The sequence below is a fragment of the Lepidochelys kempii genome, chromosome 8, assembly GCF_965140265.1.
Source record: "Lepidochelys kempii isolate rLepKem1 chromosome 8, rLepKem1.hap2, whole genome shotgun sequence".
NCBI lineage: Eukaryota > Metazoa > Chordata > Testudines > Cheloniidae > Lepidochelys > Lepidochelys kempii.
The window spans coordinates 88,590,049-88,616,790 of NC_133263.1; the positions used below are offsets into that span (position 1 = coordinate 88,590,049).

At 42.3% G+C, this 26,742-nt stretch overlaps 1 protein-coding gene across 1 annotated transcript in view; it reads right to left on the reverse strand.

Moving 5' to 3' along the window:
• Window positions 1–8,874: 8,874 nt before the first annotated feature.
• Window positions 8,875–26,742, reverse strand: part of IL23R (interleukin 23 receptor) — a 38,568-nt gene continuing 20,700 nt past the window's right edge. Inside the window, exons 8-15 of the mRNA XM_073357405.1 lie at window positions 24,203–24,285; window positions 22,538–22,754; window positions 21,390–21,587; window positions 19,039–19,140; window positions 13,995–14,069; window positions 12,626–12,722; window positions 10,507–10,597; window positions 8,875–9,787 (exon numbers count right to left, since the gene is read on the reverse strand). Of these exons, the coding sequence (XP_073213506.1) occupies window positions 9,146–9,787; window positions 10,507–10,597; window positions 12,626–12,722; window positions 13,995–14,069; window positions 19,039–19,140; window positions 21,390–21,587; window positions 22,538–22,754; window positions 24,203–24,285 (1,505 nt within the window). The 3' untranslated portion in view covers window positions 8,875–9,145. The remainder of the gene's footprint in view (window positions 9,788–10,506; window positions 10,598–12,625; window positions 12,723–13,994; window positions 14,070–19,038; window positions 19,141–21,389; window positions 21,588–22,537; window positions 22,755–24,202; window positions 24,286–26,742) is intronic.

Genomic DNA, 26,742 nt, shown 5'->3' on the forward strand with positions numbered 1-26,742 from the left:
TATTGCTCATGCATGTGCATATTTAGGTCCTTGCATCAGCACAGCATGTACTCATCAGGTGTCCCTGTGTCAATTCACAGTGAGATGCATGGAGAGATGTCTCATTGTGCACGTCACCATTGTCCTGTGCACTGTCTTTTGGGAAATTCGGGCAATGCATATTAGAGTGGAAACAAGTAGCTCAATGGTGACTGGGAGCTAGAGGTCAAGTTCCCAGCGTGCAACTTTTGCCAACCCACACTAGCATCCATATCCCATAATTTTTATGCCATTTTTTTAATATCCCACAAACCCATGTGGCATTATTCAGTGTCAGCCATCTCTGACAGAAGCATGGAGCCCACACAGCTCTGTACTAGTCTCATGACTGCAGCAAATACAGGACATACGATTCTCCAGTGTTATCAGAGCTGCAAGAAGAAACAAAATAACAGGGGACATGATGATTTCTTCAAGGACAGATTTCTGAGCTACATAGCAAAAAATAATTCAAGGGTGTTGGTGTCATTCACAGAAAAGCTTCAGACAGTGGATCACTGCTTCTGGGCCAAGAAACAAGCACTGACTGGTGGGATTGCATCATGACTAGCAGTAGCTACAGAATTTTCAGATACACAAAGCCATATTCCTGGATCTGTGTGCACTGGCCATTCCTCCAGAGAAAGCATGGACACCAGAATGATAGTTGTGTTGACAGTTGAGATGCAAGTGGTGATCACACACTGGAAGCTTGCAACACTGGATTGCTATTGGTCAGTATGAAATCATTCCGGATTTGAAAAATCCATGGTGAGGGCCGTTGTCCTGTTTCCTAGGTCATTAATTGTGTCCTTCTGCGCAGAACCAGGGCTCTTGGCAACGTGCACATTACAGTGGATGGATTTGCAACAATGGGGTTCCCAAACTGCTGTGAGGTGACAGATGGGAGGCACATCCCTAGTTTGGCACCAGCCAGCCTTGCAACAGAGTACATCAGCAGGCCAGGCTATTGGTCTATGGTTATGTAAGCCTTGGCAGAGCATGTGTGCACTGGTCTGGAAAGGTACATGATTTTTGCACCTTTAAGAACACAGGACTGTTCAGAAAGCTGTAACCAGGGACATTCTTTACTGACGGGGCTGATTACCATTAGTGATGTTGAAATGCCAGTACTGATCCTGGGAGACCCAACCGACCCATTGCTTCCTTGGCACATGAAGCTGTACATCGGCCACCTCAACAGCACCAAGAAAAGATTCAATTACATGCTCAGCAGGTGCAAAATGACTGTTGAATGTACTTCCGGATTGGTTCTCATGAGAAAAATATCCCAGTGGTTATAGCTGCCTGTTGTGTCCTGTGTACTATCTGTGAGGTCAAGGAGGAAAAGTTGGTGCCAGGTAGTGGGGGGGTGGCTGTCTGCTGAGTTTGACAAGCCAAACAAAAAGGCTATTAGAAAAGTTCAATGTGGAGCTGTGGCCCGAGGTGCCCAGGGCCAGGGCCAATAGGGGGTGGGAGGGGGTGGGGGGCAGGAAGAGAGAAGGGCCATTTGGCCTGGGCCTCAAGCTCAAAGGGGGCTTCAGATTTAGGCACTTGTTAATTTTTTGGCATTTGATAAGTTTCGCAGCTTGTTTTTATGCGCATCCCTATCCGGCCAAAATGTGACACACACTCTCAGCTTAGAGATGCAAATTTAAGCAAATAAGAGACGTGATTTGGTAAAAGATGTAATTTTTTTGGAAACTGATATAGATTTTGTCATATTAAAGAGTTAAAAATGTTCATAAATATTAATAAAAATTGGTTCTGATGGCACAAGATTAGACCGTGATGAATGTGTCCTCTCAGATCAGCTGATTATATAAACAAACCACTACTAGTGGCTGGTGCTGGATCTAGTGCGTGTTGAAAAGTAGAGAATGGTTACATTTTAGTGCCTTATAGTTTTACGTCTAGTTGACTAAGGAATTATTTATGTGTGAGAATTCCTCATTATCTTCATATGGTAGCTAAAAGAGGTGACTGGTTGGTTGGTCGAGCTCTAGCCTGGTAGCTTGGTCATCATCATAGGCTTTCATAGTCTATAGGCCCAGATTCAAGATGAAAATTTGTACAGTGAGTTTTGTGAGGACACATGTTTGAAATTTTTGGACATTATCCCTCTGTCTGTATCCGTATTTTTACTATATATATGTGTCATCCCTTTGTCTTCAGCTCAGCCTGTTATATTATACCTTGCGTGCTTGAGTTTTGATTCAGTGATAAGGATAATAACCTGTCTGACTGTTTCATTTTGTGTTCTTAATTAGTATTCCTTTGTTTTAAGTCTTTTCAGCATTTGTGTACCATTCAGCATTTTTACATGTTTACATGTACATGTTTACAGTAGAAGATTTCAAGTGTGGATAGGCTACATATTAACCAGATAGATCACTGTGAAGAGGAGATTTGAAAGTGGTGCAAGCAAGAGACAGCGAAAACAACTGAGTGAAGCAGCAGCTAAGAGCTCAAAGCCAATAACTTCATTCCTCAAACCACTGGAAAATACCCAACAAACCATGCTACAGATAATGAAAACTCCGCAATTACAACAGGTGATATTTCGACGCCAATACCTGAACATGAGGACAGTAGTCAAGAAGGAGATGTGCCAACAGTAACAGATGCAGCAGAAGATCCTGTGTATGATCAAGAAACTCAACAGCAACAGGAAGATGTAGATCTTGCATAGCAAGAGCAATTCATGAGTACTACAGGTTTGACCATGACTGACACTGGAATTATTGACCAGAGCAATGCTGCCCAAATGCAATCATTTCTTCAAATTAGTTGTTTTGAAATTCCAAGTAACATTCCATGAGATGCTGATAATCATGCTTTCCCTACTTGCCCGCTGACAAAAACTCTTCCAGATGGTGAGACCTGCTTATGCTGGAGTATGTAAAAACAATCTCTGTACTGTGCACCCTGCTTCATTTTGAACAAAAGTGCTGCAAATGCATCAGTTCTCTGATCAATCAGGATGGAGCATCAACAGAGGTTGGAGGAAGTTGAAAGACCGAATACCATCATATATGAGTTCAACGTAGCACAAATAAAGCTATGTTGCATGGAAATCAGCCAGTAGGGCAGCATCAGCTGAAAGTTCAGTTGAGAATTTACTCTTGACTGAACTCTCTACAGAAAATAATAACTGGAAAAAACTTCTTGAGCGCATCCTGAATGTCATCCTTTTTCTTTCTGAGCAGGGATTGGCTTTCTTTGGTTCCAGACAACGTATTGGTGATCGTGCAAATGGAAACTTTCCAGGCTTAGTTGAGCTCCTCAGCAAATATGGCCCACTTTTATCAGAGCATGTTAAAGAATTGCAAGAGAATCAGAAGCGCATGCAAGTCTATTATCTCTCCACATGCATACAAAATGTGTTTGAGCTATGCGGGTCATTCGTATAAACAATTCTTGATGAGATTCGAAATGCCAAGTATTTTTCAATCATTGTTCTCACAAGGAAGACTACTATGGTTATTTGATATGTTAAGATTGTAGACAGCTCAAAATTTTCAATTGAAGAAAGGTTTATTTTGTTTGATTTCATCAGTAAAACTGGAAAAGAAATTGCTGCTCGAGTACTAGCAATTCTAGAAGGTTTTAAGTTAGATTTTCAAGTCTGCACTGGTCAAGCCTATGACAACGGATCTAATATGGCTGGGAAGTACAAAGGTGTATAAGCAGTTCTGCTTGAGCATAATTCAAACTGCATTTTCTCCAGCTGTGGAAACCACACCCTAAACCTTGTAGGTGTTGACTGTGCTGAATCATGCAAGGAGGCAATTACTTACTTTGGAACCGATCAGCAAATGTACAATCTCTTCAGTAGCAGTCCACAAAGGTGGGAAATTCGGAAGCAATATCTTCCTGTTTCACTGCATGGGATGTCCAAAACTAGGTGGTCTGCATGGATTGACAGTGTTCAACCAGTTGTGCAATATTTGAATTTAGTGAGAGGCTTTAAATGAGCATGAATCTCTCAATCTCACTGCACAGGCTCAAACTGAACTTCAGTCTATTCAGAAGCACATGTCCAGATTTGTACATTCTGATGTCAAATTTGTGGATGAAGCTACTTACAATGATCCACCAAACTGATCTGGCAATTGAAGCACGCAATGCTACACTTGATGTTGAGAGGGATAACATTGAAAGTCTTATCAATGACATTCAACAGATACGTGAACAATGGGATGAGTCCAAATTAGTAGCACAAAATATTGGCATTTCATCTGAGTTCTCCACCAATGGCAACTTATCTACTGAATCTGATGCTGTAAAGGAGCGGACTCACCCCTGCGGCGCCTCCTGCTGGTCATTGGGAATTAGCTCTTTTCCAGCCTGGAGCGCCCTCTGCAGGCCAGTGATCCACCCAGCTCTGGTCCCTGTGTCCCTCACAGACCCCAGTGCCCCTTTCTCTGGGGTTCTGCTCCCTGGCCGTACCCCCACACTCTGCTTCTAGGTCTCTCCTTCCTGGGGAACCCCCAACCCACTATCCCCACCTGGCCTCAGTCTGGGCTACAGCCAGTCATCACCAAGCCCCCACTCCCTGGGGCAGACTGCAGCATAAAGGCCATTCATCATAGGCAAGGGGGTTCGGACCTGCTGCCTTCCCCTTGGACCAGGCCCTACAGCCTGGGGAGTTGCCAGCCTGGAGTACCCCCACTCAGCCTTCTCCTTCCCCAGTGCGGCACCACCCTCAGTACCCCGTCAGCCAGGCCCTGCTCTCTTCCAGCCTGGAGAGAGACTCCTTGGGCCTCTGGCTAACAGCGGCCAGCTGGAGCCTGATTGCGTTGTGGCCCAGCTGCAGCTGCTTCCCCAATCAGCCCTCTCCAGCCACAGCCCTCTCCAGGGCTGCTTTTAACCCCTTCTAATTTAGTGTAGCCACACCACTGCAGATGCCAAGCAGCATTATAGGGTCAATGTCTTCCTTGTCATCGTTGACTCTATTCAATCAGGTCTTACACGTCGATTTGTACCCTTTTTGGGTTTCTTTGGCAGTTCAACAGACTGAGTAATGAAGATCTTCTTTCTGCAGCTGAACAATTTCAGCAACAGTACAACAAAAATCTCAAAAGATCTTAGTGACGAGGTCATCTTCCTCAAACGAATATATTCCACAAACTTTAAACTGGATTGCAAGCCAAAGGAATTGCTTCAAGAAATACTCAAACTTGGACTCTCTGGGGTGTTTCCTAATATCACAATTGCATTGCGTATTTTTGTCAGTTTGCCTGCATCCGTGGCTTCAGGTGAACACACCTTCAACGTGTTGAAGCAAGTAAAGAACTATCACCGTTCAACTATGGGACAAGAGCGTTTGAATGGGCTCGCAATGCTTAATATCAACTGTGATATTGCACGAAAGCTAGATTTTTCCTCAATAATTAGTGCATTTGCACAGAAAAAGGCTAGAAAAGCATTTGTTAAATAAAAAAATATTCAAATTATGTCTCACTCTTTTTTTGGTGCCTTATTTTGTTTTCATGTGTTGTCATTTTTTATTTTTATTATGGCTAGGGGCCTCAAAAGCTGGAACTGGCCCGAGCCTCTCTGGACCTCATAGAGGGTCTGACAATGGTGTCTGCTGAACTCATCATGGAGTAGCATGGGAAAGTGTCTTCCTATGGAGGAAGAAATAAGGCAGCCAACCCTAGAAACCTCACAGAGTATCTCCATGAAAGTTTCATCGAGATCTCTCAGGAGCAGGGCCATCCCTAGCTATTCTGGGCCCTATGCAGCCCCCCTGCGGGGGTGTGTGGGGCCCCAGGCCTCTGCAGCGGTGGGGAGGCTGGCTTGGGGGGCAGGAGGGAAACCACCCCCCAGCACTCACCAGCAACGCGGCTGGAGCTGGGTCGCTGCACTTCCCACTGCCAGTGAGAGCAGGCCTGGCCCTGTGGCAGTCCTCAGTGGCAGGTTGAGGCGGGGCTGGGGTGGAGCAGGGGCGGGAAGAGGTGGGGTGGCAGTGGAGCAGGGCGGGGGCTTTGGGGAAGGGGTGGGAAGAGGCGGGGCTGGGACAGAGCAGAGGCGGGGGCCATGGGGAAGGGGCGGGGCGGGGGCTGGAGCAGCACGCAGCTGCGCAGGGCACCAGGAAATTTGGTGCCCCAAGTTTCCTGGTGCCCTACACAGCTGCGTACTTTGCATATGGGTAAGGACGGCCCTGCTCAGGGGGATACAAGGGACGTCCTTATGTATAGCAACAAACTGCTCCACATGTCCTCCCTACCCCCACCACCTAATCCTACAGGGGAATGAAAATAACTCTACCTCAGCTGGTTGCACTGAAATCTTTTCTCACACAAGTAAACTGATGAAAAGTTGATACATGTGTCTTTGGGAACCTGGGATGATCTAGGCACCATCTTTCCATTTAAACATTGTAATGGGAAAATACATGCACACGCTTACCCAAGTTTCCTTCCCTTTCATCAGGCTCATCTGTGGTTGGCTGGTAGGACTGGCAAGAATGTGGTGGCGTCTCAAAGAGGTCCTGGCTCACTGCATAGCCCATATATTCCTCCTCGTCACTATTCATGGCCAGGGTCTGTGTCTTGGGCTCCTCGGAGGTATCTGTAATGGTCTAAGGGGTGGTGGTGGAGACTCTGCCATACTCATTGTAACAGTGGCAAGCCTGTGGCTCAGCACCAGATCTTGGTCTCCCTGGCCTCATGGTATGCCCGCCACAGTTTCTTTGCTTTCACGTGTAGATGTCCACATTTCTATGACTACTCCGTAGCTGTGCCTGAGCAGTCCCTTCTCCCCATGGGCCCAGGAGATCCAATAGCTCCTGTCTACTCCAGGCAGGAGCATGTCAAAGATACGCAGAGTTTTCCAAAGGTTAGGAATGGCTTCTGGTCTCCAGGACCCTTGGGCAATGAAGTTCACCGTTGTGACCAGAGCAGTCAGTGTCAGGCATACACTAGAGCAGTGTTTCTCAATGACCAGTCCGAGGGCTGGCAGCGGTCCCTGAGATCTCCCTGACACAGTTCAGGAAGGCAGAAAGCTGGTTCCTGGTATCAAAAAGGCATAGGCACTGGAAGTAGGAGTGCAGGGGGTGCTCCAGCACCCCCAGGTTTTACATGGAGTCCTGGCGGCCTATCTCGTGCCCGCCCCTATCTGTGGCTACAGCCTTGGCCCCCTTACTCCTGTCTGGGTCCCCCCTTCCCAGAGACATAGCCTGGTCCCAGGTCTGGGGGGAGGAACGCGGACAGAGGCAAGAGGGTTGGCTTTCAGCACCCCCACTATTAAATTATTTTCTAGCACCACTGCGAAAAGGTTGAGAAACACTGCTAGAGGATTAATAGGGTTGACGTAGGTCATGCAATGTCTACACTCACTCTGCATCAACCGCAGTGCATCAACCAGGACTCGAGGCTGTCCAGGGAGGTCTTGTTACTGCATCACCAGAATGGGACTCTTATGTCAGTAGGAGACAAATTTGAGTGTAGACACATGCATGAATTGGTTGATGCAAGATGCCTGTCATCGACCTAACTGTAGCGTAGACCAGGTCTCAGGATAGTGTTTTAAAACAACCCCATAGGTGGAGCTAGACATCTCACAAGTAACATGCTGTTTGTAGCAGGATGGTTTAGGATATGAGTAGCTGGATGGCTAAAAACCTTAATATAACAATGATAAGCCAGCAGTGTATTTAAATATTGGCTGATGTTTGTAGGTCCAGACCTGGTGCTTAACAAAGACTTTTATTTTAATTACAGGTATTAAAATATTGTTCTTATTTTATTATTTGCATTGCAGTAGCACCTAAGAGCCCTAGTCATGGTGCAGAACCCCATTGTGCTAGTTGCTATAGAAACGCAGAACCAAAGGAAGGCCCCTGTGCCAAAGAGCTGACAGTGAAAGTAACAAAGGAAAGCAAATGTTAGGAAAGCAAACGTTTCCAAGTCTGTTTTTGAATGGGCTGCTGAAAGTTTGATATAAAAACTTGACACTTTCTATTAATTACAAAATTATTTGAAGTTCTGTGGAATTTACTCTTTTAAACAATGTATTTAAACTCCCTTTACTATCATATTTAAGTCTTTAAAACACATGCTTTTTGAAAAGTTTTGACTCACCATGTGAAATAAAAATATTAAACACAATGATACAACCCTTTCTCATTTAAAGTAAGTTTCAGAAAGCCTAGGGAACACTATGTGATACCTTTAAAAGCACAGGCTGAATTTTCCATGATAGCAGGCCAGGTCATCCCCATAGGCACATATCAGAAAAGAGAGGCCTGGCTTTTCATTATCTTGATTTCAACAAAACTGTGTTCCCTGCAACATACCTAATGCACGTTCTCATTGCCACGTTGCAGGTCACTCAGAACACTGACGCTGGACTATAAGAAAATAATTGATGAGGAAGTAAGAAGTTGGGGGGGGGCATGGAGGGGAGGTGATGGTGGTAAATCAGTAACATTAAGTTCCCATTAATTTAGTATGAAGAAGTTGTTTTATGACTAGTCTAGAAAGACGTTTTAAGTCAACTGGGCAGGGCAAGGTGTGCTGAAGGCTAGTTCTTCTATTCTTATTACAGGATGGAAGTGACAATTAAATACTGATTTTCATTTGTATGGAAAAGATTTTGGGTTTTCAGACTCCAGGCCTGTATTATACAATATATAAACATCATCTTAAATGTAGTGCCTTTACATTCCTAATGATCCCAAGATATTTTGCAAACTTCAGCTAATACATATAGGGATAATTTTATCCTTCACTAAAATGCAACTGGCTCTGGAGTGAAACATATCTATAGCAACTATTTAACATGAGAATGCCTTAGGATTTAGGAGAGAAGAATTCCGTATCCAGTTAAAACTGCAAGGATACTGAAGCAGGCAGTCTATAATCCCCTACATTTGAATTCATCTCAGGCACATGATTTATACACTTATTCTTCCGAAAAGCCAAGGAAATTTAATGACTACAAATGATTAGTGATTTATGGACCCAAAGTGTTTTATCTCATCCAAAAGTCTTTTGATTCAATTTAAGACAATGAACTTCAGATTTTGAATTAGGTTTTCAGTTCTGATGCTTGAAAATTCAGAGAGATAGATGTATTATGGCCATAAAATAGTATTATTTCTTTATTGCAATTATTTCTATTGAAATAGTTTACCAACAGTTTGTGGAAAATAGGACTTTATACCTATGGATTCTTCAGTCACCGCTCCTAAGCAAGAGACCAACTCATCTGGAACTAACGTCTGCTCTTGAACATTTTCAGTGGATAGTGGACTCTTCCACTGGTTTTCCAAAAGCGTATTAGGTTCTTCATCTGTTGTATTGAAAGTGTTGCTCTGTCCGCTTCTGTTGCTGTTTAAAATAAGGTTAATCTTCTCAAGTAAAAACATATTGCTCCCAGTTCCTTCAGCATGCCACAAGGAAGTAACAGGACTTGTATAATCTTTTAAGAAAACATGTGTATCTTGGCTTGAGAGATATGTGTTTGGATCCAGTGCTTGGGACTGTGTTTCATAAGTATTACTAAATACGTTTCCCAGTGGGCTTCTGTTGGAAACCTGGGGCTTATAGCCATTGTTTTGCTCAGTATCTGGAGTGCTGACAAGCAGTGAGTTTTGAGAGATGTCCATATGCTCAGTGGCCACTTTTCTGTTTCCCTTTTTGGTGTCTGTGGTCTTGCACTCCTCTTGCAGTGATGTCTCTAGTACTTCCGTAATGACTGGATCATTATTATCCAAGAACAACTGGGTGGAATTGCTACTCATTAAATCACTTTTTTCCTGAAAAAAAAAATTAACAAATAGATAATATTTTGTAAATGGTAGAAATGTCACTGCTGTTTCCTGAGAGAGAGACAGGAGCGCAGATTCAAAATCCTACTCATTTCACCTATCCTTACTGTTCTCCCTTTCGGTCTCTTTCTTAGCATGTGTTACCATCATTTAACCACCTTCTGCAAAGGGAACTAGAGGGGAGGAGGAAAGGGAACAGGTGAGTGTGCCTGAATATTTTTCAACACGCTTCAGGGCCAGTCCTGATTGTAGCACTATTATTTAATATTTAGGTTGCAGTAGAGTCTCCAGATCTCAACCAGGTTGGACCCCATGGTGCTAGGCACTGTACACACACACACAGAGATGACAGTTCCTCCCCCAAAGAGCTTGCAATCTGATTTCCAGAGCCACTCCAGAATGTCACTATGCTTGCTGTGGAATCACGGTGAGCCATGACTCATAACCACAACATAACCTGTTCCAGATAGATTCATAGATTCCAAAGCCAGAAGGGATCATTGTTATAAACTAATCTGACCTCCTATTAGTGCAGGCCATAGGACTTCCCTGAATTAATTCCTGTTTGAACCAGAGCATATCTATCAGAGAGAGAAGATTTCTCTCACTTTGGTCTGCATTTATTTGTCATAACTTTTTGCATATGGAGTTAAATTTGAGCTGTATAGAAAAATGAAAACAACTGGGATCTTGTTTTGACTAGTTACCTGGAGTGACTTTACCACACTGCTGTTTTCCACGTTAGGAAAATCTTCAGTCAGCCATTTTGGTGTCAATGATGCAAGTGCTGTGTTAACTCTTACATAAAATAAAATAAGTAAAAAGTTAATGTATTGTATTAGTCACTTAGCAGGGTAAAATTGCCTCTGGACAGAGTGGCAATATGAGACCTATGCACAACTTATGTCTCACTTCAGCGGCATATAGGCCTTGCATTTGCCCTCTGCCCAACGGTGACATTTACCCTAGGAGTATTAAAGGCTCATTTACTTACAGTAATGTGATATAAATAATGGTGTGCTGTGAATTCTCAGAATTTTTTTGAAAACTGAATCCCATTTTCACCATAAAAATAATGTTGAAACCTCCTGGCAAATTTCAATTTAAGTGCCCAGTTGAGTACCACTTTCTCAGACTGTGTTCCATAGAAGTCAGAGAAAGGTAAATCCTGAACAGGGCTCTTTGGGAACATGAAAGTAGCTTGGTAGATGCAGACAAGTGAGTCAGGGCCTGATCCTGAAAGCCCTCCATATGTAGAATTCCTAAGGAAACCATGGAGAGCTCCATTTGCAGATTACATGTGGGACTCGGCCAAGAGAATATAGCTTGAATCCCACACATTTCCTATCCTTGTGAATCAGTTTGATGCTAACAGACTGACTGAGCCTGAGGGATGGGGTAGGTTGAGTCTGGCTTCACCCCTGGGAAGGGGACAGGCTCTGGAAATTGCATAATGCTTACTCTGGTCTTATGCTAGGTGGCTGCTACTGAGGAGGCAGTATCCTCTCAGATTCAGCCTTTGCAGCTGTGTAGCCTCCAAGGCCTGCGGTGCTTCCACGAATCAGAAATCACGGAAGCCATTTAAGCCCTCGTGCAAAATGTATGGGTTTAAATTTACAGTGTTGCCAGCTGTCAGACTGGAAAAAACAAGAGGAAGAGGATGCATATGTTTCCTGATCTGTTGAGATTGGCTCAGGCACATGGTCAGAAAAACAGTGGTATTGAACCTTGACTCTCTTACAATCAAAGCTGCTCTATAACCTGCACAAATGAAAATTACTTAAAAGAAACTTTAATTGAGCCAAACTTCCATGGATCTCACTGTGTGGTACAGTGTTCCTGAGGGAGTAGGAAGTCTCTGGTTTCAATTAAATGCTTTTATTTAACAGGTGCATCAACAGCAGAATAGATGAAACCTGATTCTGTGTTTGGTTCAGAGAACCCCTAAACACCATCTGTCCACATATTTCTCCTAAGCCTACTTTGTGTTGTGCCATCCTTTGGATCATGCAGCTTAACTCCATATGCAGGTTAATCCACATTAGGAAAACCTTCAATCGGCCATTTTGGTGTTATGCCACAGGAGTCTGCTTGCCCAAGAACCACAGCATTTCACTCAAGTTTCCTGTACAGGTGTGTTTGATGCAGCAGCGGATGGATTCCTAGATATCAATATCTTAGTGAAGCACAAGATTCAAATGTTGATGTCATTCACAAATAACATGCCCATTGTTCTGTGAAGTCCCTGGTTCGGAGGGAAGGAGCAGGGGATACAATACATTTGATACTGTAGCACTGGTGAAATGGATGTCAGGAAGTCTTTGTAAAATATTTTAACTGTTCTGACTGATTTTTCTTTCTGCTGCCCCTCTCCCATGATCTATTCCTGTTTCTAAATATCCTAATGTGGGATTTTGATAGGCAAGCTCTATTTAAGCAGTAATTTCCATTTATGCCTCAGCAATAAAGTTTTAAAAGATCAAATATAAGCCAACATGAGACCAAACTTAATTAGGGTTTGGATTAAGGTTTTTTCTTATTCTTTTTTTTTGTATGCCTATTTTATGAAATACCCCTTGTTCTCTAAATATGGGCTTTACAGAGAAATGGTCAGATTATTTTGTGTTGTGATTATCTACCTTATTGTGTGTGGGGAAAAAAAAAATCTAGGACATCTTTTGGCAACGTATAATTATGAATGGGGAAAGTTGCCCTGGATAACAGGGGGCTGTACAAAACTGGATCAATTTCTATAATTCTAGGTTTTCTGAGAGAGAGGTATATTCTGGAGACTAAGGGGGGAAAAAACTGAAAAGAAAGCAGTACCTTTTTCTAAGTGATTTTTTAAATATCAAAGTTAAGAAAACAATTGATAGTATGATCGCACCAGTGCCTATTCCCCAAAAAACTTCTCCATCATTATCTGAAAAAGGAGGGAAAAAAAGAGAATTAATCAAATAGCTTATATCTTAGGGAAGATTTTTTTTTCTAGGCCCCAAACCTGAAAACATGTACGACACATGTGTGAGTTGTCCCATTGAGTTCAATGGGATTATTAACACACATAAAGTTATTAATGTGCATTAGGGTTTGCAGGATTGGGGCATTAGCTTGTAAACCCTGGTGAGAGGACAAACCTTTTTCCAAAAATGAAGCTTAGAAAGGCTGAAGAAATCTTTCCTTCTTAAGAAATGTTGTTGGGCCCATTGCTCAGCTGACATACATCAGCATAGCTCCACTAAAGTCAATGGAGCGATGTTGATTTACACCAGTTGAAAATCTGGGGTGAGACACACAAAATAGAATATTGAGTGCTTGATTCAGCCCATTTGTTTAAAAATGACAAAGCAAGGGAGATGAATGTGCACTGTTGTCCTAATTGTACATTCCCTGTGCACCCCAAGCCCCCAGTGTCTTCAGTGAGTGCAGGACCAGAGGCTAGAGGAGCAGCACACTTTACACTGCAGACTTCTGTACATTTGCTGCTGTGATCTGGCTGTGAGAATCTAGCTGTGGAAGGGAGTTTCCAGGCAAGCACTTCTGAGAAATATGGCCATTGTGTTTAACCATTACTTACATATAAGAACAAATGTGTACACTCCTTTTAAATTGATCTTTTATTTGGTTTTGGCTGCCTGACTCTGAACCAGCAACACAGAAGTACCTTTATTGGTTACAACAAACCAGAAAAGTAACTGAGGTTAGTGTTACATGAGAAATAAACAAGTCTTTGGCTCAAATTATGGAGTCAAAATAGCTCAGCCAACATGCCAATGTGTATGATCAGGAAATGCTATCTTATTCTTTGTCTCAGTTTCTCAGATCTTAGCTGTTGTCACATACATTTAATTTTAAGTGTCTTAACAAAACAAAAAGACCTAAAGCATAATTGTTGCAATAGCATAGTATATACAACCTCGTAGTATTATGCCCTAGACTAACCAACATGTGTTGTTTGCTTTATAGGGCTGTAGCATTCTTGTACTGGTGAAAGGGTGTGTTTTTGGCTGGGCCATGTCTCCAGTAACAAACCAAGTGTTACTAACTTTTCACTTCTCTGCTATCACGTCACGAAACTGCCATCCCCTCTCACAGTCTCTGAGATACTATCGGTAGCACATAACACAGCTAAAACCACCCACTTCTGGTCAAGTAGAAACTCTTGCTTACCCAGTCTGAAATACTATCTTCTTACCATAGGAAATCTCCCCTGTAGCTGTGGTGACGATTACAGGTTCAGTATAAATGCTTGTGTTTGGAAGCCTTTTCACTGAAATAATTCAATGAGGGAGAGAAAACAGTGTTGTGGTGACAACCTTACAGAATATGCTTCCTTTAAAAATTGGATCTAAAGTGCCTAAATCTGTTCAAAATGGCATTTAGGCACCCAAGACTGCTTAGGTGCTTTTTGAACATTTTACCCATGTCCTTACTGAAGGAAAAGAATAGAGCTGTTTCACTCAAGCCCCAAGGCAGCTGTTAGCACCTATTTGCCTTGGTGCCCAAGCAATTCAGTATGGATTTTTGTAGACCTGCCTGGAATTTAGACACAAGTGCAGAATGCCCATACTTACCCTTTTCAGCTCCCCCACTCTGAACTGGATGCCTGCCTGAGATTTCTCTTACAAATGCTGACTGCCAGTAAATCAGTTGCCAAACATCCTTGTCTAATGAGCCTCTTTGTATAATTTTTAAATGGTAAAAGAGAGAAATCCCTATGCCACTGTGCTGTGACAGGGATCCCATCAGTGAGATTTCATTAGCTTAGTGTGGATTTTGATGGCCAAGACCACAGACCAGTATGACAAATTGTACTACACAACTTGCCTTTATTTTAAAAAAACAAACAAACGTATTTATAGCCATGGAGTCCCATATCTATGTCTATCTATCTATTTTAGGCCTTCATAATCTGGACTCCCAGGAGATGGAGAACACCCACTCAATCATTTTTCCCTGCAGTCTAAATGTCTGAGAAGAACAACACTGCAGCCTTGCCTGAATTTCTTTTGAATTCTTTTTGATATCATTCATTTTGACTGGCTGGATGCAGAGCGAAGGCCAGTGATTGTGCGTCGCTTCCATGGAAGGAAGCACATTTTTACTGAACAAAGTCATGAGCATGGTTTCTTGTTTTATTGTTGCAATTCCCTTGGCATCTCCATTTCCCTCAGCCAATAGAAGGTGTCTTTGATTCCACAGAAAACCTCTTCCTTTAATTTTTGAAGTTCCATTCTATGCTTCTCACTTTGTTTTTAAAGTTACAGTCAAACTCTGTGCCCCTAGACCTGGCAGTTCAGGCCAGCAAGTCCAACACTGATACGTTATTTTGAAGGACTTTTTAAAGCTAACAAAGAAGAGTTTACATATACAATTTATCCCTTTTTAACAAAATACCGTAAAGGTTCAAAACTCTCCATCTTATAATATCTTACAACAGGACAATATCATTACACTAAGTCTTATAATAAAACGTTGTAAGAAGTAGAGTTGAATGACATCGAGATTTGAGCCATTGCTGTAGAGTAATGCAGTATTTTTTTTATAAAGGAAAAATATATTGTAGGTTTATACATGAACATGTACTGGATTTCGAGAACTGCTAATCCTGCTAATGATAAACATAATTACAAGATATATTGAATTCTGAACATATGTTTGATTCTCAGGATATGAAATACCATTATAATACTGATTGAATACAAATGAGTCATCACTGTGGACAATTACAGTCCATGCACCGTATAATTTACTCTGTTCTTTGGTTCCTCTATTGTAGTCGTGCCTAGAACAACACAGTTAGTAATAATAATGGTCGTATGTAGCACGAAATCATTTTTCCCCTGTCACTGAGCACCACTTAAAAGAATTGTGGTTATCTTTAGATCTGTGCTCTATTTGGGTTAAGGACATGACCTTCACCTGATGTAATTTGTTGGCCTATGTGAAAACCCATTATATGAAGTTCAATTTTGTCAGGACTTGCTATTGTATGACGATTTTCACAATATATCATTTGTTAACACTGAAGAACTATGGGGAGGGGGGAAGCTGTGGGTGTGGAACGAGAAATGTATTGATTTATACATTCAAATATATTTAGCCAATATTAGTGGGTTGAGACAGAATTACTATATTCTACATGGAATGCTGCCATCATGTGGCTCAGGTGGAAAATGCAAATTATAACAATTTACCTGCACCATGGATGTTACTTAGAACTAGTTGAATCTGTTATTGCAAATAGTTTATCTGGTCACTTTGGCCCTTTCTTCTGTTCATGACCCAGTCCTGATTTCTAAGAATATATTTGGTTTTTGCAAGCATTCATAAAAGAGTTTATGCAAACTGATTTCCACAAAGTATTTCTTTCAACTATGTCTTTAACTTCTTGTGATTCATAGTGTGTGTGGTTGGTCACCAAAGGCATATGGCATTGTTTTTGTTCCCTGATTGGATGATTAAATACTCTTAAACTCGGGAATAATGAATGAATTATAAAAATAGCAAATAATGAGGTCTGGAATGAAGGAGCACTGCAAGAGATCCTGAGGCTCTGGTTGTAGAGACTTGGCTAAACCCACAGTGGAGAGCCTTGCCACAGTCAGGAGGTCTGAGACTTTATCTTTGATTTCAGTTATTTGATGTCTATTCCTTTACCTGTTGGGAAACAGGGAACTGGTAAGGAAGCAATCCAGGAGTCAGCAATATGGCACTTTCAGGCACAGAGCTTAGCTGCCTAACTTTGGGTCCTGGATCTGAACCCAGAGGAGAGGGCAGGCTTGGGTTTCCTTACCATCCCCAAGTGCAAAAGAAGTGATCCTGCTATGCCTGAGCCTGATCACAAAGGGGCACCTCTGGTGTGCACCCACCTGCACAGCACTCCTCCTCTCTTCATAAAAAAACTCACACATCACCTTTTCCGCTATTCAGCTGGCTCTCATGCCAGTAGTTAACATTTCCTTTTTAAAATGTCTTGGTTAACCAAGACTTCGACACGAAAGGAAGACTGCCAAACTCAGAGACTGATTTCTTCTTCTTCTCTGGACCTTCTCCACAACTGTTATATGAGATGAACTGTATGTGTCACAATATCACTGCTGTGTCAACTGTCAAGCTATTTCCTACACTCGTCTTGGTACTAGTTTCAGTGCAGTCTTTGCTCTGAGCCTGTCATTCAGGCTGACATGGTTTATAATCAAAGGTGGGAAGGTGACTAATTCACAAAAGAAGAAGAAACACTATTCACTTGTTTTTGCCCCAGTGTGATTCACATCTATATTACCTATTTTCCCAATGGACTTGAAATAGCTTTTACATTTTAAGGATTTACGAGCTTCCTAAATCAACTGTTAACAGAGACAAACCCATTTAACTAAGTGCTTTAGAGTAATTACAAAAAATCTCTTGGAAAACTGGGTTGTGGATGACTGGGATAAATTATATATCTATATAACGTATATCATTGACCCCAGTCATTTATAGCACATATTTGATTTCACATTTGTAGCTTAAAATCACAATATAAATATTGATATGTTCTAGCTCAACCAGAAGATATAGGCTTGATGCAGGAATTATCAGGTGATATTCTATGGCCTGTGTAATGCAGGAGGTCATACTAGATACTTTAATGGTCCTTTTTGGCCTTAAATCCTATGAATATATTACCGATATGTTCAATAGTATCGATAACATTCTATACTTAGATCCTGTAGTGTCTTCAGCAGTGCAGCAAACATCACCCTAAGCTATGTCTTGTTGAGAGTTCAAGATTTAGTGTCTTACTTATACTGATTCTCCCACCCCCCCACGAGTAGATGGAATATCTGCAGCCTGGTTAGTTCCTATGGGAACACGGTCTGCTGATCTAGTAACTAGATCACCACATTGGAGACAATCAATTTGTCTTTGAGGAAGGACAACACTGAAGACCGTGATCAAATAACTTTGAGTATTTACTTGAGGTCATGCCTCCTTGATGGAAAACATTGGCAGGACTGCCCCCGAGAAAAATCCTGGCCAGAAACATAGCCAGTTTGTCTTAGGGGCAATGTATGTAGAGCTTCAGGTAGCTCCTCTGGAAATATATTCAGAGCAGCATGAAAAATTATTTTGTGGCTTTGTGGAAAAAAACACACATGTTATCCTTGTCTCCGCTTATGGGTACAGTAGCTTTTCTTTCCCGAAGAAAACAGCCAGTAGAATTCTGATGGCCTCCAAAAGTGTGTCTCTATTGATCCAGAACAAAAGATCAGGTTTGGGCTTTGTGTACATTACAGATTTCATGAGTCCAGGCCAGGAGAAAACAGGACCCTTTCCGTTTGATTTGGGTGTGAAAGTATGTGGAGTAGCTGTAGGAGAGGGAAATACTTGTGTTCTCCCATATTGTTCTGAAGATCCCTGACTGGCTGTTGGCTTGTCCCAGTGTGTCACTTCAGCTGGTGCTCTGGCCAAGGATCAGTTGCACAGAACATCTTAATTAATGTTGTGCATCTGGTTCCCAAGCAGAACAGAGGTCAAAATAATGCTAGAGGCCACTCAATTATCCTACAAGGGAGGCAGGGGCATTCAGAATACTGGAAGTCATGCAAAGCTTTCTCTTATTTTTCTATATTTAGACCACGTAGGGCCTGGCCTGGGACCTACACAGCTGCTTCTTAAAGGGAGGTTAGGAAGCGTCACAGCTTTGTCATTTTCTCCCCATAATAATGATGCTGTTTCCCCACAATGCATGGGCTTTAATTGTCAAATGTGCCCCCAAAAGAAGCAAATTTTGTCCTCTTCCATTACAAAAAATGAAAATTCTCCCCATGAACAAATCTGCAGATTCTAATGAAAATTCACAAACACATCAGTATTTGCACCATCTTGAAAAGTGAAAATTGATTCCCTTGAGCATCAGCTTTAATTATATTGTGTCCCATGAGCTGCAAACTACATTGTACCCACACAAAGGCAAAGTACAACTGTATTGGCAAGGTCCCTGCTAGTGGTGTTCTGGTATCCAAAGAAAATCGCCGTCTTTCAAACTCCTTCTAAAGTTCTGCTTTTCTCTATAGTTCAAGGAAGGTGGGAGAAAATTGATAGGTTTAGCCATAGTTTATAAAATCAAGTAACTCTACAAAATTGCCAAATCATGGAAAGATCTGGGGGAAGACTGTTTTCCATAAAAACCAAACACTGAAATGTTACTTCCATCCCAGCATGCAGTGACTTTACCACAAGAGCACACTTACCTAAATCTACCAGATAGAGTTGGCCAGGACATGGCTTGCTTATTCCATCATGATATACTGCATATACTGAAATGTTCATGTGAATTCCTGCTGTGATGTCGCCTGAAATGAATGTTTTATTTAAAATTTCTGTGCAAGTTAAAGTTAAAACTGCAGAAAATTCTAATGGGATATTTAAAGAAAAGGTGAAAAGAGGCCTGGTCTGAATATATGGGAGCAGGAAGGAGCTAGGAATGCTTGAATTCTATTCCCATTACTCAGACTGACTATCCAGTTTGGGTCAAGTCACTTAACTAGAACTGGTCAGATTTTTTTTTGGGGGGTGGAAAACTTCATTTTTTTGCAGTGAAAAATCAACTACTGAATGATACACTCTGGGCTCTCCTTTTGGAGAGGTGAAGCAGTGCATCATGGGTGTCTTTGGCACCTTGCATCATGGGAAGATGTTGTCTGGCTGGGAAGCCTAGCCCATAGAGGACAATGGAGATGTGAGGCAAGTGAACAACACTTCCCAGGAGGCATTGCCTGTAGCAGCATGGCCAAACCTAAATATTTTGTGAGTTTGGCTGAAATATTTCCATTTTCGGGGCTTTTAAAATTAATGTATTTATATATTAATTTTTGACAAAAAATTCAAATTTTCTTGGAAACCTCTCTCTGCTTCCCCATCTCTAAGGGAAGAGCACTCATTAACATTGCAGTGAAGATTAATTAGTTAATATCTGTAAAGTGCTTTGAAGATGAAAAGTCTTATGGATATTTGACACCACAGTGACTGGTGGTTTTAAAAAATGCCTAGAAAGAGAAGCATATTATTATTAACTTCGGAAGGAAATTACAGTTTAATACAGACTGAATATAGATAGCTAGCTTATGTATGACAGATCTGTTCTGATACATAAAATTGGAGACGATTGTGTTGTGAGAGAATTTGGGTATCAAATTTTTCACCAGTAATAAAAACTATACATCCAACCTTCCTGAATCTGCATTGCTGCAGATTTAGCAAAATTAATGTGTGCATTAATTAATTTGTGCATATGTGTCATAGCAAATTTTATAATCTCTGTGGTGACATCGGTTTAACAGATGGAAGAATTAATTAATTGTGTGTCAATTACAGAGGCTCTGTTTTCCCCACTGTAAAGACCCTATTCGTTAACAGTTTATGGAAGGGATTTTAGTTTCATATTCATTTACATGTAATGTAATATGGCATCCAATGAGAAGATGACTACAAAGGATGCGTTCATTTTTTTAATTTATACAGCTGTATTTATTATGATGAAAGCAGCTACCAGTTTTCACTTGAATTTCGTTTCTCACATTTTCCTCATAATATATCAGTACAGAATCTTTTTTCCAACTAATACAGTTAACTGGAGTCTCATACTAGGCTATATTGCTATACTGCTCAGGATACAGATCCCATTATATGCAATTCACCAAGACTATGCTGACTGATTTTAGGGGAGTACATATGTCAATGATCACATGGAAATGTGGGGACCAGGAACACTTTGCTGGCAGGATCTGCATTCAACACAATGGAGAGACAAGGTGGGTGAGGTAATATCTTTTTTATTGGACCAACAGAAGTTGATGATGGTAAAAGAGACACGCTTTTGAGCTACATAGGGCTCTTCTTCTGAAGCTCGTCTCTTTCACCAATAGAAGTTGGTCCAATAAAAGACATTACTTCACCTACCTTGTCTCTCTCTCTCTCTCATATCCTGGGATCAAGATGGCTACAACAACACTGCATTCAGCAAAATGGGACACATACCAAAATGGGACACAATCCTTATTTTGCCGGATGCTCGACCTCAGTGGGAATTTTGCCTGAGAAATGCCTGCAGGTTTTGTCCCCTACAATTGTTCAGTAACAATAACCGCAGAAGACAGTTGTTGCCTCACATATTACCGCCTCCTCTCCTGTCCTTTCACTTTTTATAGACACATTGCCATATATACCACTCTTCGTTGCCCACATATGACTTCATTCCTTCCCACAATCTAGCCAAGTTTCATGTCTTACTGCTTCTTTGTCTTCTCCCTCTTTGTGACTTGGTCCATCCTTTCACAGAGCATCCTATATTTAGAACAGCCTCCCAATTAATTTCCCCAACCTCTTTCAGACCACGTAACTCTTCCTCCTGCCTATCTGCTACAAACATATACCTGCTCTCCTTTATCATATTTGTACTGTTAAAAGTACCAGAGAGCTGGGGCTCAATTTAAATTTACACTTCCTTTGTTTTCTTTTGTTGTATTTTGAGCTACACGGCCTTGTGTACATCTATAGCACTACAGAGAAAGTAGATAGCAAAAAGATTGTTACCACATCTTACCCGCTATATATGTAAATGTATCCTGGCTGGGGACTTTCTTCCATAAAAAATCCTGTTGCTGATTATGCTGAGCTGCAGAAATCCATTCAACTATGAACCACAGAACTGATCTTCCAATGTATTTAGGCAGTTCCCATTTGACAGAGATTCCTCTTTTGTCATCATGGCTAATCTGCATGTTGATGGGGGATAGGAAATCTGCAAACGAGGTAGGAGGAGTGATATGACTAAGGTGGGCCGGATCCTTCCAGTCATAGGAAGGCCCATTAAATGGCTCATTCTGCACAGGGAAACTGCCTATGCTCTGAAATAGTTTAAGAACTGATCTTGAAATGAGAGAGAGATTTTACACATACATGGAGCATTTTATATATTAAAGGCCCATTGTCGAGTTTATCGCACCTTCTCTCTCTGAAAATCTGTATCTATTGCTTTTTACAAGAAATACCTCTGATTCTTCTAACAGAGAGACTCAAGAACAATCTGAATTTTCCACTTTATTTACCTAATGCACTTTTTATTTAGTTATTTTCACTACATAACCCCTTTCACTTGCAGTGTCTGTGGGACTTTCCCTCGTTGCTGAGTGCAAGAAACATTTTAGAAAACAGGAAAATGTGGTTGTGGAAAACCACAGTCATTGGCCTGGGGAATCTGAGGCAGATGTAGACCCTGAAACTACTTCTAATTCCCTGTTGTTTTGTTTGTTTTAAATGATGAGATGTAAAGGTGAAACTTGCCTTTATGGGAAATGAAAGGGGTTATTTTCACTAAGGTCCTGTGTATTTAAGGAAAATGCCCATGTTCTAAGACTGCTTTCAAGACCTAATTAAGCAGCACAGTTGTGTCAGCTGGAGCCAGCCAATACAGACAGCCCAAAACTTATTTTTAAACCTCTTGTTGAACATTGTCAGAGGGGAACATTTGAAATATATGGCTGCTTATTGTCTCCAGGTCACACAGTCTGGCGTCTTCTGGAGAGCACTAAGTTCATTTACAAAAAGGAGTGGGTGGTAGCAGAATTTCCAGAGGGTTTTCTCCAATTTAAAGCAATAAACAGAAGATTCCTTCTCCCCCCCGCTCCCCCCCCCCGTTCTGACAAAATCAGATTTCAGTTAAAGCCAATGATGAAGTGTGCATGATCTTACCGTTAAAATTACTGTGCTCTTGGGTCACTGTTATACTGGCTGGCATGGAACTTCCCTTTGAATTATATGCAGTCACATGGATGGTACGCATTGCTGGGGAAACCAGAACTTTGCATTTGGTGTCTGATGTGTTACATAAGTTAATCAATTCTCCCTGGCTTTCATGGAACACAGTGTAACCCAGAATTCTTCCTCTGGCATCTTTTGGAGCAAGAGGCTGAAAACAATGGAAAATAAATGCCCTTATAGAACAGTGTGTTATTTGCTGCCACTGGGGATTACATTCCTCAGTTCACCATCCCCACGCATAGTGCTTCGCATGAAATTGTAACTATGTGCCAAAAGTATTGTTAATTGACAAAGGATCTCAAAGGTCTGGAGTGAGATTCATCAACACAGCATGCAGAATACTCCGGAACAATTTCCTCTAAAGGAATAGACACAAACAAATTTTGCCTTAAGTTTCTACAGGCATGTCATTGTCTTTGTTCTCTTTCTTCCCTTGAACAAACTGGCTGGTTACTGCTTATACAAGGAAACCATCACTTTTCCTTGTATCTTTGAACTCCCATATAACCAGGATGTGGAACACTCACCGATGAGCCCTAATTTTGCTCGGCAGTAGAGCCACAAAACTAAAATCTCTTCCTTCCCCTTCTCCCTGAGCCCACAACTCTGCAGGGGAGACACCCTCACCCCCCCCATCCCCCTTATGTGGTATCAGGATCCAGGGGTATATCTCCTCCCTCCACCAGGTGGGCTTGGGAGAAAGATGCAAAGACCAGCCAGCCAGAGGGGCAGAAACAGCCAAAGCAGGGACCTTTGTCCTTTTTGGAAAACTTTCTACAGTTTTGACAGGACTTCTCTGCTCTTTCGTGACTGGCTGCTTACTCCAGCCATCCCTCTCTCCCTCCTTCATAGGGTATGTCTACACTGCAATTAGACATCCACAGCTCAGCTGGCCCATGCCGGCTGGCTTGGGCTTGGGCTGCAGGGATGTTTCATTGCAGTGTCGGCTTCTGGGCTCAGGGTGCGGCCTGGGCTCTAGGACCCTGTGGGTCTACACTGCAATGAAACAGCCCCGCAGCCCGAGCTAGCTGGCAGTGTAGACGTACCAATGGTCTCTCTTCATCCCAGCTTCACTCCTCTTACCTTCTTCTCCCTCTCCCTGTCCAACAGTGTCCCCTCTCCCTTCTACTTAGCTGATATCCTAACCCTCCTTCCCCAGAAAAGTAGTGGCACTAACATGCTGTTTGCTGCCATCACACTGTTCCTGCTGCTGACGTATTCTGCCCCTATCCCACCCTGTGTCTCTTTTGTCTACTTAGATTGTAAGGTCTTCAGGACAGGGGCTGGTTTTTTTTGTTCTGCGTCCGTACAGCACCTAGGGAAACAGGGTCCTGGCCCACGACTGGGGCTCCTAGATGCTACAGTAATACAGTAATAATAAATGGTGTTTTAGAATCCCATAGACGTATTGGAGCATGAGCTTTCATGGGTGAATACCCAGAAGTGGGTATTCACCCACGGAAGCTTATGCTCCAATACGTCTGTTAGTCTATAAGGTGCCACAGGACTCTCTGCCGCTTTTACAGATCCAGACTAACATGGCTACCCTTCTGGTGCTTAGAATCCCATGTGGCTTGAAAAAGAAAATGGCATTACCTTTATCAAGACTGTGACTTCTCGGCTACCGTTCATGTATACTGGACCCATAACCCTCCACACATCCAGGATTTTAGAAGGTGCTGCATTCAAAGGAAGTACAGTAATTGAATCAGTGATTTCTGGTATTAACATTTAAATGAACAAGGTAATGGCCATGATTTGGTATGTGACTTAGTTCAGTTTTAAAATCAAATGAAATGGCATCAGCAAGTATTTTCAAAGCACCCCCTTGGGGGCATTCTGAGACACAGGCTCTGGCAGATATGTTTCTATAATCTTTCTAATAATAATTAAGAACTGAGCTGCCTTTAGTTTAGCTCCTTAAGACAGCAGGGAAGGAGTTGATGATGCCTGGTCTCAGGGACCTGCTGGTACACAGCATGTCTCTCACTGCCTTTCGGGCACCGTGTGAGCCCTATTTGTAACTGTGACCCGCTGGGGTCCACTCCCTTGTTTGTGTGGCTTTTTGTACCGTCTACCTGACTCCCCCACCCTGTCTGTATGAGTTGGAAATTGTCCTCTTCTATTGGTAGATAGTTCCCATGAGAATCCCAGGGTTTTCCTCTGAACTATATTTAGTGCCTTACCCAAACATCAGTGAATCTGATTTGGCTGACTTTTCAATTGAAGTTTTGTGGTTTGGTTTCATTGTTTGGTACTTATAGATGCTTTGTGATGGGCCCCCTACCAATGGATGATTCATGGAGTTTAAGGCCAGAAGGGACCATTAGATCTGCATCACAAGCCATATTTCACCCATTTACCATTGCATTAAGATAACTTGCCCAATAACTTGTGTTTGGCTAACTCCTATCTTTCAGAAAGGCATCCAGTCTTGATCTGAAGACACCAATAGATGAGGAATCCCCTTGGTAGTTTTTTCTAGTGATTAATCACCGTCATTGTTAAAAATCTGTGCCTAATTTCTAATTTGAAGTTGTCTGACTTCAATTTCCCACCATTGGTTCTTGTTTTGCCTTTCTCCCCTAAATTAAAGTATTTTCTCCTTGTTAAAGTATGTTGTCATCACTAAGTACTTGTACACTGTAATCAAGTCACTTCTCACTCTTTTTGGTAAGCTAAACAGTTTGAGATTTCCAGACCTTGCATCATTTCTGTGGCTCTCTTCTACATCCTCTCCAATTTTTCAACATCCTGGTTAAAATGTGGACACCAGAACTGTACACAATATTCCAGTACCAGACTCACCAATGCCATATACAGAGGTAAAATTGCCTCCTTACGCTTACTCATACTTAAAGATCCAAGGATCACATTAGCCCTTTTCGCCATGTTATCACACTGGGAGCTCATGTTCAGTTGTTTTGTCCCCTAAATCCTTCTCAGAGTCACTGCTTTCTAGGATACAGCCCCCCCATTCGGTAAGTGCGGCCTACATTCCTCGTTCCTAGATGTGTATTGTAACTTTGCATTTGACTACCTTAAAATGCATTTTCTTTGAATGGGCCTGTGATGGGGTGTTTACCCCACACAGGACTGGAAGGTGTTCAGATGGCCAGGAAGGCCAATTAACTCCACAGACTACACCTGTAGGAGGAGCCAGAGAGCAGGGGATTGACTGGGAACAGACGCAGGGCAGGAATAGGTGGGACTTCCATAAAGCCAAGGTGCATACAACAGAAGGGGGAACCGGAGGGAAGGAGTCTCCAGTCACTCCCTGGGAGAAGGAAGGTGTATCTGGGGCTAGAGACAAGTAGCTTAGTTACTCCCTGGGAAGAGGGCTGTGGCGTGGCAAGCCCAGAGCAGGGGGAGAGCCAGAGAGGGAGGCAAGGCTCAGGGGAAAGAGCAGTGAGGTATGGGGTAGGTCAAACCTTGGCTGCTGATGAGAAGGCCCCTGAGCCAGGACGTGGAGTAGAGGGCGGACCTGGGTCCCCCTACCAGCCACTGACAAAGTGGCACCAGTGGGGCAGTGAGGAGGAAGAGAGCCTGAGCCAATTTGCCAAGAGGGACTTTGATACTCTGGAAGGTGGGAACGTGTATGGTGACCCAGCCAGAGGGCCGAGTCACAAAGAGGAGGCTAATATCAGAGGGGTAGCCGTGTTAGTCTGTACCCACAAAAACAACAAGGAGTTGGGTGGCACCTTAAAGACTAACAGATTTATTTGGGCATAAGCTTTCGTGGGTAAAAAAACACTTCTTCAGATGCATGGAGTGAAAATTACAGATACAGGCATAGATATACTGGCACATGAAGAAGCGGGAGTTACCTTACAAGTGGAGAACCAGTGATAAGAAGGCCAATTCAGCCAGGCTGGATGTGGTTCGCTCCCAATAACTGATGTGGAGGTGTCAATACCAAGAGAGGGAAAATTGCTTTTGTAGTGATCCAGCCACTCCCAGTCCCTATTCAAGCCCAAATTAATGGTGTAAAGTTTGCAAATGAATTGTAGCTCTGCAGTTCCTCTTTGAAGTCTGTTTTTGAAGTTTTTGTTGTTGAAGGATGGCTACTTTTAAATCTGTTATTGAATGTCCAGGGAGATTGAAGTGTTCTCCCACTGGCTTTTGTATGTTACCAT